General features: G+C 33.2%; 1 protein-coding gene across 1 annotated transcript in view; it reads right to left on the reverse strand.

Annotated features, from left to right (window-relative positions):
• Positions 1-1,733: 1,733 nt before the first annotated feature.
• The window catches only part of LOC149904586 (uncharacterized), a 29,630-nt gene continuing 14,895 nt past the window's right edge, over positions 1,734-16,468 (reverse strand). The window contains exons 14-19 of the mRNA XM_090107068.1: positions 11,671-11,801; positions 9,836-10,381; positions 4,690-4,878; positions 2,908-3,206; positions 2,512-2,700; positions 1,734-2,366 (exon numbers count right to left, since the gene is read on the reverse strand). Of these exons, the coding sequence (XP_089963194.1) occupies positions 1,751-2,366; positions 2,512-2,700; positions 2,908-3,206; positions 4,690-4,878; positions 9,836-10,381; positions 11,671-11,801 (1,970 nt within the window). The 3' untranslated portion in view covers positions 1,734-1,750. The remainder of the gene's footprint in view (positions 2,367-2,511; positions 2,701-2,907; positions 3,207-4,689; positions 4,879-9,835; positions 10,382-11,670; positions 11,802-16,468) is intronic.

Consider the following 16,468-nt stretch of genomic DNA (forward strand, 5'->3'; position numbering starts at 1 on the left):
CTATCGGTAAATTCTAAAATTTTTGTGTTACAAATCGTTTGACTTTCGCTATTTTTCCGACGAGTTTGACTAACGCCCACGCGACTAACCCACCGGTACCAGCGTTCACACCATCATTTTTCTTTTTGTCATTGCGTACTAAGACCCCTGTAGAACCGCCATCCTGTTACAAATGACTCGAAATTTTGTGTCAGTATCTCCCGGTCTAAATAGTTTAGCGATGTAATAAAATCGACGTTATGCGGTTTTTCTCCATCTACCGGCAACATTAAGGACGGATAATTATTAATACAATCTATGAAGTAAGAAAAGTACCTACGATAGTAGCACATAATACTTAATAGTTGCTAACGCTAATAGTAATTTAATACGCGTTATAATATCTACTATCTACGATTTTCTAAAAAAGTAAAGTTACGAGAAGTATTTTACTGTTTTCTTCAGAATGTTTCATCGTCATATTTATCCCATATCTTTCACATCATATTCATTAGTTTTGTGAGTGTATGATTAACATACATCTGGCTATAGGTAAGTGTGTCCGTTTTTGTATTCAATTCTAAAATGAATAGATAGGAAAATCCTCTAATATAAGTGAGGAATTTTTATGTTTATGAAGAAGGACCATGAATGTTAATACACTGTTACCGATTTTAGCATTCTAGGCAGATATTCTAAATTATCTTGATCTTTTTTACGGTACATTTATGAGTAAATGGAGGTGTTTCTTAAGTGAGTGTTTATAAAGGGAATGATAAACGAAATCTGTTGAATAATTTGCAGCTTATTGTCGTTTTATTTTGGCCAAGGTAGGAATGAATATAACTCGAAATGTAGATAGTTTTTTTTATTTTATTTCAAGTAAAAATTAGTTCACAACAGAACAGTTTTTTTGTCACATATCACAATTTGATTAAACCACAAAAAATACGGTTATTTACTCGTCACTAGACTTTGATTCAGGAGGCAACTGTATATGGATAAGAATGACTGATACCTATTTCAAATTAAAACAGTGTTGCACTATAAGTTTTTAACATTAATCTTCTTTCCAAATATCTGATATTATCGCCAAATTTAAATTAGGTGCTATCACCGGCGCGACCAACGGGATAAGAGATTTAAAATTCAAATTATCCGCAATCCTTTAAAAGATAATCATAAATAAGACAAAATTAGTTTCTCTTGTAATCGAACCGTTAATATTGAAACCAGCCAGATCCCGTTCTGTGTGTGGAATATTCTACGTCACTTTGCCACCTACTTGGTCCGATGTTAGCTAAATCACATAATTTTATTCGCTTGTCCGATTATATCTTAGGGACGACCATAAAGAGGACAATACCCTTAAACAGTCATCCACGAGTTGGAGTTTTGGCAAGTTGTAGTAAATAATGACCCGGGCTTGGTCATATGTGGTTAACTAATTGCTCTCGGAGAAATATTGTTAAGTTGTCGTACGTAAAAGCCAAATAATCACAATTATGCGGTGTATAATATACAATGTATTGGAAAATCTGAATGTGATATATTCACTTTAACGCTTTACAAATATGATGCAAGAGTAATAACAGTTAGCATGCAAGAATTATGATCTGATGCAAGCAACATTAATCATGAAAATGTAAATATTTACTATCAGTATGTTTTTCTATTTACACATTTTGAATTCACATACCGTATTTTTGGGAAAGTAAAAAGCGGATTAAAAAAATATATTTATTATAATTTACATATAAAAATTTTCTCTTTAAAATTCATACACTTCCAAATCGGGTTCGGAGTCGTCATCGGTCCCGTCTTCTAAATGTATAATTTTTTCTACATTTTCATTAAACGTTACAACAGATTTCCGTCTGGCACGCTGCTTTTCACCAAATTCGTCATCATCCTCTGATTCATCTACATTGTCTTTTAACTTATCAATAGATTGGATGACAATGGGACCATCAGGATTCGTCGTCGATATATTAACGATTGTGTCGTTTGGAAGTTCATAAGAAACAGTTTTGGGAGTCTGCTTCTCTTCGGGCACTGGTTCCACAATCACTTCATTGCCCCTTTTTTCAGGTATATCAAGTAGCTCCTCGAGGCTCTTCCCTCTTCTTTTCATATCTTCTATATTGTTCTGAGATATTGTAACTAAATCAGGTGACCCAACTTGAATATTGTCTGGCGGTATTGTTATAAAATCAGGTTTATCAACTTCAATGTTCTCTGGCGGTATTGTAATAAAATCAGGTTTATCAACTTCAATGTTCTCTGGCGGTATTGTAATAAAATCAGGTTTGTCAACTGCAATAGACTCATTTCGAGATGCTAAACTGTTTTGATCGCTAAAATGGTCATAATGTGGCTTCCTTCTCCTGAAATTCAAATTGAACGCTCTATTTTAATAAAAGAAATAATAATAAAATTACTTTCAGCTTATTCTACTACAATAAAATTAAGTATTGTGCGAAAATATACGTATTATACGTAAAATACTAATAAGAATATGTATATAATTACCATCTGAGATAACCCAATACAGCAATAGCTACAAGGATGATGAATAATGCGACAGCTAGAGCTATGGTGGCCGCCAACAAGCCTGTTTCACGAGCTGGAACAGGACATATCTGGAGACCTTCAAGATAATCTTCCAGCGATAGAACTTGCGCTAGGCCGACAGTCACCACATTATTGTTATTGAGATCTCTGTAAATATAAGTTGTTTATTTTAATAATAGTGATCTCATCAATGTTAATCAAAATTTATTTTACTAAATATGTATTATAAAATTATTGAGATTTAGCTAATCATTATTTTTTGCTATGACTTCCTGTGACACAGGAAATGTTTATGCATAATAAGAGTCACAAAGCACATCCAAAGAAGCTATAATATTAGGATTCTTTTCTTGCCTTGTTAATTGCGTGACATCAATAGGTTGATTGTTTCTCAGACCATAAATATAAAGTCTGAGTAGAGCTCCTGTTGTATCAAGCTCACGTCGTTTTCTAGATTTTTCCTTCGTCCCTTGCAACATACGTCCATAACGACGAAGACTGTCCTCCTCATTTTCAGGCACAACAGTTGACTTGAGAGCTTTAATTTCATATCCTACAGCAGTAGTCAGATTATCCAATATTTTACTCTCATCATCAACAAAAGCATTCCGAACAGATACAACTGCTATATGATTTGTGTCTAATAATTTCACCTGTAAAGATAAGCATTTAAAACTGTTAACGAAATAATTTACACCACGAACAAAAGCTTATGTGCAGTCTACAAATATATGCCAAAGGCGTTGTTCAACGGCAGTAAACAAATATTATTACTATATTATGTAAACGGTTAAGGTCAACTGCTTAAACCTCAGTAAACAATATACTTTAGTTATTTTTAAATAAAGTTTTCAACTTCTTTACATTTTGAGGTCGAGTACCGTTGCTTTTATGAGTGAACTTTTTAAAAAATACTCCTGTTATCCAAATCTTCTTTCCATTAAAAATATTTAAGGTTAAAAGTGATACTAAATATCAGAGCAATTATTATTTTTTTAAAGTTATGTAAATTAATCTGTTTAGTGGATTTATTGAACTACCGACGCGGACGCAAGGAATTATGTTTTAAGTCTCGTTTGACCACTTTTGGTATTAGTCACGGATTACTGTTTAATATTTTCTTGTAGCATGTTGATGATTTAATTTTATTCTGTGGTAGAAAGCAGAAGCTTGTAAATTTACACGTGGAAATTTTGCGAATGTAGTTGAACCGTTGCTAATTTGAATACCGACAAAATATGTGGAAAAGACATAGTCATATCTATGACAATAACAGATGATATCTTATGTACGTGCCGCTAGTTTTTGGTGCTTTTTGATAAGCCTAACAGTAAATTTATATCTTAGGACTTAACAAACAGGATATAACAAAAGCGTCACCACAGAACACTCCCATTCAAAACCAGTGGGACTGGTTTACTGCAGTCGCTATTTTTTATTAATTCGTCATTGTTTTTCTTTATTTGAGATTTAATTTAATACATAGAAATACAGACGATTTTATAAACATAGCGGCATTCGTTTTATAAAAAAACTTGAAAGCTAAGAAAATGTTTTTAGGTATAATTAATTGGGACAGAACCTTTGATGTCATAAAAGTTAATCCAAAGCAGAATTACCCGAGTTGGATATTACCTTTGCCTAGAGGAGCTAATTAAATTCATTTTATAATATATAAATTACCAATTAGATAGTTAATTCAGAACGAAGAGGGTAACAAAATCAACGGTTATAATATGTATTTTCCAATATATCTTTAAATAATAGGAATGGGCGAGCAAACAGAATTAAATGTAGCAATAATATTACGACCCATCATTTTAAGTACTATAACAAGGCTTGTTTTGCTTATCAGTCAATTAAAATAACAAATAAAGGTATAAGAAAAAAATTACCTACAATAAAATGGGCTGGTCGGTGACTTTATCAGCGTCTCATTATACTGGTCCTAAGTATTAACATGGTGACAAAGCGACAAGTGTTCTATTTATATTAATTCTATTTCTATTCCAAAACTTCATAAAAAAATTATCAAAATCGGTCCACCCGTTCACGCGTAATGCCGTGACTAAGGGAAATAGGGATTCATTTTTATATATAGAGATTATACTACTGTAACAACAGCAGAAAGCTTACCAAAAGTTCAATCGAGCCGGTAAGTCCTCTACCATTCCTATCGGTGGCTTTAACAATGATGCGAGTGTTGTCTTCAAGGTTCGCAGGGTTCCGTACATGCACTGAGCCGGTAATTGGGGCTACTGCTATATTGCTATCAGAACTCCAGTATATTAATTCGGCATTTTCACCTATATCTGCGTCGGTTGCCTGTAATAAAATATACATGAGAAAAGTGCATTTGTAACTATAATAGATATTTCATTGAAAAGATAAGATCCATGTCTTTGTTTCGTTTGATTTTACGCAGGTTATGTTAAGTATACATTCATTTGTATTATATATACTATTTAATATGTTCAATTAATTAATAGTTGTTAATATGTATATTGTATAATTATAAATTCGATATGCGCGATAAGAATAGATAAAGCGTAATCATTCAAGAATTTAGCATTCGAGATATTGGTAATAATTATAAAAATTAAAAATTATGTTTTTTCAATAAAAATGTTTTGATGTAAAACAGAATTTGTATTGTTCTATTTTTATAACCCAATTAAACAATGTCTTGATAACAAATGCTGCATTATTGAAATTCCATATTCTTCGCAGACAGGCGACACGAATACAGCTGAAAGTGTCGGGTCCTGTCGCCTACATAACTATTCGGTTTTTATATAAATATCTACCAAACACTTGTGTATTTTAACCGAAGAATGGATACTTTAGCTGTAGGCCTTTTTATTGAAGTAATTGTAATTAATATTTTTGGTTAGTTTTAGTACCACGTTCGGATAAAATGCTGTATTGTAATCCTTAATGCAAAATATACAACAATATAATCACTTTACTAAAAATGTACGTTTAAAATAGTGAATAGCAGCAAAGTTAAGAAAACTACTGAATGCCATTATTTACATTTTGATTTATTTAGACATTATTTTAGATGTAGGTATCTAATTAATTTGTTCGAGGCGAGATAATAAAGCTTTGTAATCATAATATTATATGTCAATAAATGAGTATTTTTATTATTTTTCTTCTAGGCACTAACATAATGAATAAGTAGGTAATGTTATTTTGCTTAATAGATATTTATTTTTCAAAAACAGATGCTTTTTTCAGTCAGGCAAACAATGAAGGCAAACCAGGCAAACAATGAATTTTTTGAGACAAGTCTTTATAATTCACTAGCGGTCCGCCCCGGCTTCGCCCGTGGTACATATTTACGTTTTCTCTACATAAAAACCATCCTCGTACTTCAAGGAATATAATAAAAAAAGAATTATCGAAATCGGTTCAGCCGTTCTCGATTTATGCGCTTACCAACACATTTTGCGATTCATTTTTTTATATATAATTCATAATCCTTTTATACTATTTCACCTATGTCTAGCTTTACGTGTCTGCCTTATTATATAATCCAGACAATCGTTTGAAAGACTTTATCAAAATTACAAAATAGCAGCGATAAACAATAGACAGTATTTCAGAAAACGCATTCACCTACTGACCGTATCACCTTCATTGACTAAATAAGGAGCTAAGCTTTCATAATCCAACCCCAATATAATTATAGTTTGCGTTAGATAAGTGCTTGTGCATTAAATTGTAATTATTTAAAAGTTTACATTTCTTTTAAGCCAATATAGAGTTTGCCACGTAATATCATCGATAACTCCTGCTATAATATGAATGCGATAGTTTGTATGTTTGTTTGTTACTGCTTCACGCAAAAACTGCTGAAACGATTTTCATGAAATTTGGCACACACATAGAGGATAACTTGGATTAATTTAATTTATTAAGACATAGGATAGTTTTTATCCCGAAAATCCTATGGGAACGGGAACCATGCGGGTTTTTCTTTTACTAAGCGAAAAGCTGCAGGTGAAAAGCTAATCCCCCCAACGGTCCAGGCCTTGTCGCGGCGGAGGGGCTCAGTAGCTCAGAGTTATGGCCCTCTGAGTGAAGCGAAATTGGACCAGCGAGGGGCTGAACGGCTGGTTTAGAGTCGGGGAGATTCGACCGGCCCGACGGCCAGGGCTAGGTGTGGCCCAGCGGCCGCTGTGTGCGGCGTGGGATTGCGGCCAGAGGTCGTGGCTTGGCGGACCCCGTGTCCGCTAGGCAAAGGTGGCGCTGAACGGCAGTTGGGGTTGGAAAGCCTCGACTGACCCGACGGCAGAGGTCCTGTTTGTGGGCCAGAGAGGAGCCGGCTTTTATACGGCGGTGGATGGCGGCCAGAGGTCGCGGCGCGGCGTGCTCGCTGGTTTAGCAAGCCACGCCGTGCAGCGGAGGGCGGGATCCCGACGCGTCATTGTGATGACGCGCGGAGACTCCTGCATAGAGGTGTGGGGCGGCGGCCGCTGTAAAACGGCCGTCTGCCAACTCGTAATCCGGTCCGTGGGGCCGGACCGAGGGCCGCCACCTCTGGTGAAGTGGGGGCTGCGAGGTAATCTCTATAAAAGTGCGCCGGAGGGTCCCCCGACGTGTATTTCACACATCGGAGGACCTTCCGGCGTGCACCCTCCGGCCGGACGGTGTTGGGGTCGGGGGTTCGGGGGAACGCGGATGATGGAGCGGGGAAAGATCCATTGTCTGCGCGTTGGTGGCGTAAGCCTTCGTTCCAGCAGCCACCAGCGAGGGGGGTTCTAGTGGTGGGCCTGGAAACGGGCATCTGCTGGGCGGGACACGCGGTAGAGTCGTAACCGTTCCCGCAGTTCCGTCCAAAGCAGCGCGATGGAACAGAGTGGGGTTTTAGTCGGTAGAAATCCGACATAACCACGGCTCCATCCCCGGGAGCCGGGGGTATCTAAGAAGATTTCCCCACTATAAAAAAAAAAAAAAAAAAAGGTGAAAAGCTAATATAAATTTAATTTATGTGTTTAGTTTCATTATGTGGTTTGAGGTTACTCATCTATACTAATATTATAAAGAGGAAAGGTTTGTATGTATGTATGTATGTATGGTTTTCACGCATAAACTACTGGACCGATTTTGATGAAATTTGGCACAGATAATCTTTAGACCCTGAGAAAGAACATAGGCTACCTTTTATTGCGAAATATGTACCACGGGCGAAGCTGGGGCGGACCGCTAGTTATCTATGAATTGAATTACATGTTTGATTATGAATTTATCATTTTAAGTTGTTTTGTTAGCCACCAAACCATCTTTAGTCTTTAAAATTTTCCAATTTAAAAATATTTTAACATACATTTAAAATATCGCATCTCTTTTCATTTAACGGAAAAGCAAAACAAAAGAAAACTGAATTAGCAAACGTGTATATTATTACACATTCATTTAATTATTCCCTGTACCTGTAATTTTACAGAATTAGAAACAGGCTCATTGGATATCCAATGATACGAGGGAATTTTATATATAACAAACGTATTATTATTTCTTACTAGCGGTCCGCCCCGGCTTCGCCCGTGGTACATGTTTACGTTTTCTCTACATAAGAACCATCCTCGTACTTCAAGGAATATAATAAAAAAAAGAATTATCGAAATCGATTCAGCCGTTCTCGAGTTATGCGCTTACCAACACATTTTGCGATTCATTTTTATATTATGTAAGATAAGATAATATTGTAAATTAAACTTTGGTGGCCATATAATTTTAGATAATAATATGTTACAGTAGTGATGTAACATAGCCTAAAAAGGTGTACCAATATTTGTATTGTACGCAAATATGTTAAAACCTTATGCAGTAAGCGACAATAAAATATTTTTAGAGTGTAATTGACAATTGGTGTTGACCTAATCAATAAAAAACTATAAGGATATAGGATAAATATGTGAGCACGAATGTTTTTCTACAATGCAATGGCATGAGTCATCGTTTGTTTTAAAAAACACGCTGTTGATGATGAGTTGGTCGCATTTATTAATAAATATCATTCATATCAAGAATTCATATTGATTTATTTTCAATGTCTTGTTATACTAGCTGCGCCCCGCGGTTTCACCCGCTTGGCTCCGCTCCTGTTGGTCTAAGCGTGATGATATATAAGCCTTAGCCGTCCTCGATAAATGGGCTATCTAACACCGAAATATTTTTTCAAATCGAAACAGTAGTTAAAAGTATTATTATTAGTATAAAATGTATTCTTTATGGTGTACAATAAAGTATTTTTCATTCATTCATTCATTCATTCATTCATTCATTCATTCATTCATTCATTCATTCAGTAGTTCTTGAGATTAGCGCGTTCAAACAAACAAACTCTTAAGCTTTACAATATTAGTATAGATAATATAAAATAAGTATAGATTATTATAGGTGTGGACTGTCGTAGGCTGAAGTCTGATTTGTTTTCTATTTGTAGGAGTAACTCATAACTCTGATTATTTTAAAATAAAGATTACTTCCAGTAGAGTTGAAATGTCAAAGTTCTCAATATATTGCTTTCTTATTGTATTGTCTATTTTTATCCTAGTAGGACAACCTACGCGTATGTTAGCCTATTTTCCGATAATTTTAGTAGTTGCAAAATGTACTTGAACACAGTCAATAAAATTAAATCGAAAAAGAAATGTGTTTTCATGTCACATTATATGCATAAACTCGTGCAAATCCGCCTTGTAAGTAATATAATATTTTATATTTTATTTTCTATAAAATGTTATTCAGCTACATTCCCGAGCGATGAAAAGCAACCCTTTTGTAACGGAGTAAAATTATTTTTAATATTCATTGTCTTACTCCAACAATTAAAGAATAAAAAAGGTAAATAATATTGTAAAAAATAGAACAGCATTATTCAGATGAAGTAACATTGAGTATTGTACCGGTTAGATGTTTTTATTTGTTTCTTCTTATTTTGGTCGCGTGAGATTCTGAGCTGAATCACAATTTTGGCGGCTACGGACGTTCTTTGAATAACAAAATATGCTAAATTTAAAGTAACATTGTCTTCGGTTTTAATCATGGATTACTTTCCTGATAATTACAACTTTCTTCTGACGGAGATTGTAAAATATTCTATTGAAAGTTTTGTTTGAATTTTTTTGTGAATGTTTTTCGTAAACTCTATGCTAGTTTATCTTACGAAAATATTGATAATAAATACTGAAAGATACATACTTTTCTGTAATTATTACCTATAACAAATAAATAATCTATATGAATAAAAATCATATTCTCTACTTACTTTTAATTCAGCGAGTGCTCTAGGAAGAATTAATTCCTCTATACTTCCTCGAGGATATCCAACCGTTATCGGTTCATTTTCCTTTCCTACAAATATTGGCGCATTATCATTAATATCTAGAACTATAAGGTTCACCAAAGATCGTCTCGGGTTATATTGTATACTGTCGGTTAATATCCAATTATTTGACCCGTAGTCGTAAGATTTCGGGTCATTTTCGACAACTGCGCTTAACGACCGTTTCCTCCTCAGTTCACTGTCGCAGTATAAATTTAATTCGACTTGAACTTGCGATACGTGCATGAAGGCAATAGATTCATGTTCCCTGTCTATAGAACGGGTGTGTACACCGTTTTGGTCGACGTATATCCAGGTTTGGTCGATTGGCCATTTGTTTACGAGTTGATACTGGCAGTCGGGATAAGCTTCGAGCGGTACCAAGTTCAAATGAGGTTCCTCTTCATAACGTTCAATGATCAGCAGTGGAGGCAAAGTAATTGTATCGTTACACAAAACTGAACTTGAGGCGTCTACTGTTAGCTGAATCTGTAAAAATATATTTGTTTATAATTTTTATTGTCATAAATAAAATAGAAAGGCATTTACAATATTTTGCCAACTATTTCATTGTTCGATTCAATTAAATTGGAAACTTTTGATGAAAATTTAGAGAAGTTTGATAATATAACAACGAAAGGCGATCAAATTATGTAGATTTAGATTGAAATGAAATTCTTCTTTGTATTCTAAAGTTTGGAACTAATATAAGATAGATTATGATCACACTTTAACAATAATTTTATTTTAATTTAAAGATTCTGAAAAGCGTGAATGGCCCTTTAATATCCAAAATTATATCCTTTATTAGCGGCTAGTATCATAAAATCCCATGTATTCAAAGGATAAATGATGTCCAGTTATTTGAGACATCAAAAATCACATTAACACGTGTATTTGTGTACAATTTTAGGTTGTTTAAACGTAAAAATCATCTGTACAAATACTGTTCAATAATGTTAGCAAACTTTGTCACTTGAACCTTTTCTGAAAACTTAAACAGCTTTTACTTTAATAGCTTCCTCTGTATACATTGGATTGTTATACGTTATCATATTTTCTTATGGCCATAAATTTCGGGAGGTTCTTATAAGAATTGCTCGACTCCCTTTTCCCCTTGGTTTTATGACTTGAGATTTGCCTCGATTTTTCAACACGTATTATTATTGTAAGTAAGAGTGTTTTGTTTTGTAAATTGTGTTTTTTTAGATATTACGATATTTGTTTTACAATTTTTACTGATTGGAACTTATATACATGCGTCGTTTGTTTAGGAACCGTATTGGATATAAAATCAAATACGTTTATAATGGTATTATACGGTTTAAGTAAGTTACATATTTTATATGTCAAACAATGGGGCCATGTTTCCTGAACCTTGTGGAACGATTTGCCATCCTCGGTGTTCCCAAACGGATTCGACACGGAGAAGAAAAGGGCATATTTGTACCTCAAAGGCCGGCAACACATTCGCGGTGGCCCTAACATCGCGAATGCTTATGGGCGGCGGGCATCACTTTCCATCAGGTGACCCGCCAGCTCGTGTGCCTGCTTAAGCGATAAAAAAAAATGTTTCCTGAATAAGAAAGTAGAAAACAGATTTAACACGTGTACGTTTTATGGATAAGTACGTATGTGATCAAGGGATGAAACTTCGTTTATTCCACTGGGAATCAAACCCGACATCTTAGTTCAATCCACGAATAAACTTCTGTAGCCAGGAGGTATTCAAGTGTTTTCTAAGTGTAGTTTATGTAATTTATTTAATTATTTCTTACCGTTGCAGTAGCAGAGACCCGGGTTATGACTGTAGTTGCAACAGCGAGGAAGCTGTAGGTACCGACATCTGTTGGTGCTGAAGAATGGATCTCACCATTGCCATTGATAGAGAGGCGTTCCTGTAAATGTGCTGAAATAAAAGAAATCAATTATAACACTTTTAGGTGATAATAAGCCATTATGCTAGTCTTCTTCACTATTTGTTAGATTTTTTTTAAATTACGGTATCCATATAATTATTAACATGGTAGGTAAGGTAATATTCCTTTAAAAATTTAAAATATTACATTGTTGCATAGTTTCATTTTAATTCGTAAATATTCATTCATAATTAGATTTCCAAGGCAAAATATCTATTCATAAAAATCTATTCATAAAAACAACTCTATAAAGACAGTATTAAGTAACATAAATCATTTAATGTGTAGATTATATTGAATCAGAAATATAGCAGCAAATGGTACGTTAACGTCGTTTATCCAAATTAACAGACGCCGTATAAAACTTAATAAATTGTTGAACATAATATTTCTGCTTCTTTATTACGTTCTCAATTTTTATGCTCGATCATTATATTTAAATGAAGTAATTAAGCCTAAATAGATAAACGAGATTATTCATATTTTCATTCCATTTATAATTTTTTCCCAGATCAAATGTTCATTAATAATATTCTGGATTTCGTTCCTGCCCAATTCATTTTCTAGACGGAGTTATTAAAACAGCAAGTACTTAGTAATGATTGAGTGATTTAAAATTTATTTATGGATTCGATTAAAATGCGTCAATAGAAATTAAATAACTCTATATATACTCTATGTATTATGATTGCAATAACAGAAAAATTTATGGCAGCTCTATTAAGAACACAAAAGAAATTTAGAACCCCATAATATTTAATGTGTTGTGCTCTATGCAAGTGAAATTACCTCATCTGAATACAACTCGCGACAAAATTCTAGTAGGTACCTACTTATTTAAAAGTTTAAACCAAGGTAACTGAAAACTGAGAAACTTGTGCTCGCATGCGATCCACCGCTAGGTAATAATAACAATGTTTAAACTGAATCTTTTCTAGTAATTTCATAACTGGTGTATGTATATTCTTTAACCCATTGAGCTCCGAACGGCCAGTTCCGACCGCGACACAATAGATTTTCTATTGTGTCGCGGTCGTCGTCGGTAGTGATTCCGGGGCCTGATGGATTAACGTGTAAACAAAGCAGCTTTCAAAGTTTTTATTTAAATAATTGACGTACAATATATTATATAAAATAAGATTTTGATGGCAAATAAAGCAAATGGATATCTGTGTGTTAAAATTAAAAAAAATCAATACTACCAAGTCTACAAACGACCTTTTTTGATGTAATAACCTTTTATGAATCGTTACTTGACGATAAATGATTTTGTTAAAATAAGTTTAGTACGTGACTAGAGAGCATCAAGTAAACTTATTCAAAAGTCTGGCATTTGAATCCTTTCATATCATATCCGATGTCATTGAGTCTATATACCTAATAAATCTTTCGATCTATTGTTATTGACATGCAGCAATGCATTTGATCTATACGTGCTTATTTTATATCTAATAATCGAGAATAATCTTTTTGACTTATGGATATAATTTCCGATTCAGATGTGTGATAATTTGTTTGCAGTTAACCTTAACTGAATGCCATAAAAATTGACAAAGAGAGGCACTAAAAATTAATTATGCAATATTATAATTTATTAAGCAAAATAGTATAACGTCAGAGATAAATGGAGTTGCCGCTAAGCATCAGCTTATTTATCTTAATACTATTATAAAGGAGAAAGTTTGAATTGATGTTTGTTACTCTTTCACGTAAAAACTACTGAACCGATTACAATGAAATTTAGCACACATATAGAGGGTAACTTGGATTAACACATAGGATAGGTTTTATCCCGGAAATCCCACGGGAACGGGAACTATGCGGGTTTTCCTTTGAAAACGCGGGCGAAGCCGCGGGCGGAAATCTAGTGTTGATATAAACTCACGTATTTATTGGGGATCGAAACAGGAAATTCATATTAGCATTCATTGCGTTTGTTCCTATAACATCGATATTAGTTTTATGAGCCTAGGGCAATGTTTTGTATTGCGCTCTATATGAATCACTAATGTTAGTAACCCTACGAATATTATGTTTATATCCAAATATGTGCTTATATTTCTCTCAATATCGTATGGCATTATTAGCTGTGTGTATATGTGTACTTGTGTCATACTTTTGTTCAATAAAAGGTATCGAGTTTATTTTCAATGCACTTTGATATCCAAGTGGGCGATATGCCTTGTACAGAATACACATATGAAGACATTATCTATACAGGAATTTGCAATCCTTATTATCTTGAAAGCTCATATTCGTAACGTAATGTTTTAAAAGTTATGATCTTGCAAAAACAGTAAAGTGACGGGTAGCATTTATATTGTAGGTTTAAAAGCGTTCGCAGATCAAAGTTGTCAGTCGCGTAGGTTTCAAGATTAATGATACTGCAGTTTCATACGGGTTGAATTTCATATTTATACATTTAAGTACATAATATCAATATATCATATATTCAAATAAAAAGTCGTTGCATCTTTTATCAAATCTATTATTTCAATTGGCGACAAAATTGAAGAGATCAAATAATATTCGTAGTGGCTTAATAAATTTCAAGTTTTAGATATGCATTTTGTAATAGTATCTACCTATTTCGGTATTGTTGGATTGTGTTCTAAATGTATGTATTAATTTAATAAATGTTAATTTCAAGATACGATTTTTGTACTTATTTGGTAAATAAGAGACATAGATTCCTTGAAAATATTAAATTTATACCAATATTGATTTGTTAAGCTTTCAACCATATGTCCCGTTTTCAATATAAGGGCATATGAGACATCTGTTTGAACAATTGAAGTAGGTGTAGGACGAAGGTATGTCGAAACAATTTTCAGTTGGTTTTGTGTATACTAAAATAGAAGAAGTTTAGGACAAATTAATACAATTTCTATATCGAATTAACATAAGGTATACTAGAGATACCTATCTGATGTATTGTTTGTGATGACGAAGAAGGTTTGAAATGAAGGTTAATAAAATATTTAAACCCTTTTAATTGTTTATTTTAATGGACCTGTGACTCGTATTGTTAAGCCCTTGAAAGTTTTATTATCAATCGATCAATTCAACCGCGATTGTTCGATAAAAGATAATATGCATCGAATGTAAATGGAAATGTAATATGTCATCCAAATGATGCATTTACCGGGTGCATGTGTAGAAATTGCATTGGAACATCAGTGGAATGAATTTGCAGCTGAGCGTTCAATTTGCCTTTGAATTTAACCTTAAGATTAAGATGAATTGCATTGCTAAATAACGTGTAACATCCAAAATGATGAATGCAAAATTTTAGACACAAGACTTTTACCCTAAAACCATTTTCATTTGAATAGTTCTGTCATTACTGAATTAGCGCAATTATGTATAAGCAAATGTGAAGTAATAAAATGTTGTGTAACAAACTTATGAGTTGAAATTGCAGTTGGATGCTGAATTCCCATTATAAATTTGAAATCAAAATGTAAACATATAGCCATTAATCTCATATATATCATATGTGAAAATTATTTATATGCGGTTTAATAAATATTTATCAGTTGTCGAGATAAGGAATGTCGATGACATCACGAAATTTTTCAACGAATAAAAAGTTGTGGTGTGAAGATGGATGAAGGTAACAATGTAACATTTTGGAGGCGTAAAAGTACACAAATTGATTTAACTGATAAGAGCATTAAGTTCAGTGAATCAGTAACAGATACGGATGCAACAAAACAAAAGAGATTTAAATTTAAACGAAAAGGTGTCAATGACTATCTTGTACATTGTAGTATCTTTCTTGGACCATGGAAGCTTATTGAAAAATTATTTACTTGTTTTCAAATCAAATCAAATCAAATCAGTTTATTTGCACGTATATGGTCATACAAAGGTGTTAATATACAATATTTATACACATATACTGCCATTGTAAATGGCGTGCAAAATTTTTTTTTTTAAGTACAAATTAAATTATATTAAATTATCAATAATATCTTTACACATTAATACATTCAATCAACAAAAAAAAAGACAATAAATTACAAAATACATACAAAAATTACAATTAAATTATATTAAAACTCATATTACATTAATGTCATTATCATTCAAGTATTCCTTAACACTATAATAATTTTTAGCTTGTAGCAGTCTATATACTTTATTTTTAAAAATATTCGATGTCAATTCCCTAATACTTATTGGTAGGTGATTAAAAATAGTGATTGCCATGCAATACGCATTGTTTCTATATAGCGCAAGGCGGATTTTAGGTAAGCGCAATCTTTCTCTATGTCGTGTGCTATTTGTTTTGTCATATTTATCAAAGAAGCTAATATTTTTTTTAACGAATAAACATATTTCTAAAATGTACAGACATGGCAAAGGCAAGATTTTTAGTTTTTTAAATAGTGGCTTACAGCTATCCATAAAATGGACTCCACACATTGCTCTAATACATTTTTTTTTGTATTTTAAATATTGATTGTATTGCAACAGAGTTACCCCATATTATTATACCGTATCTAAGTATCGATGATACGTATGCGTGCGTATTTTAAATTATTTTTATCATACAAAGACAACCACGGAGACTACTAAAAGCTCATTCAATATTTAGAAATAAATTTATGTTAGGTAATATGTGAAATTTATGTTGAAACATTTTATTAAA

Source organism: Colias eurytheme, chromosome 11 (genome assembly GCF_061535395.1).
Source record: "Colias eurytheme isolate Ceu_HAF_F1 chromosome 11, ilColEury1 Martin Lab GWU primary, whole genome shotgun sequence".
In the NCBI taxonomy this organism is placed as follows: domain Eukaryota; kingdom Metazoa; phylum Arthropoda; class Insecta; order Lepidoptera; family Pieridae; genus Colias; species Colias eurytheme.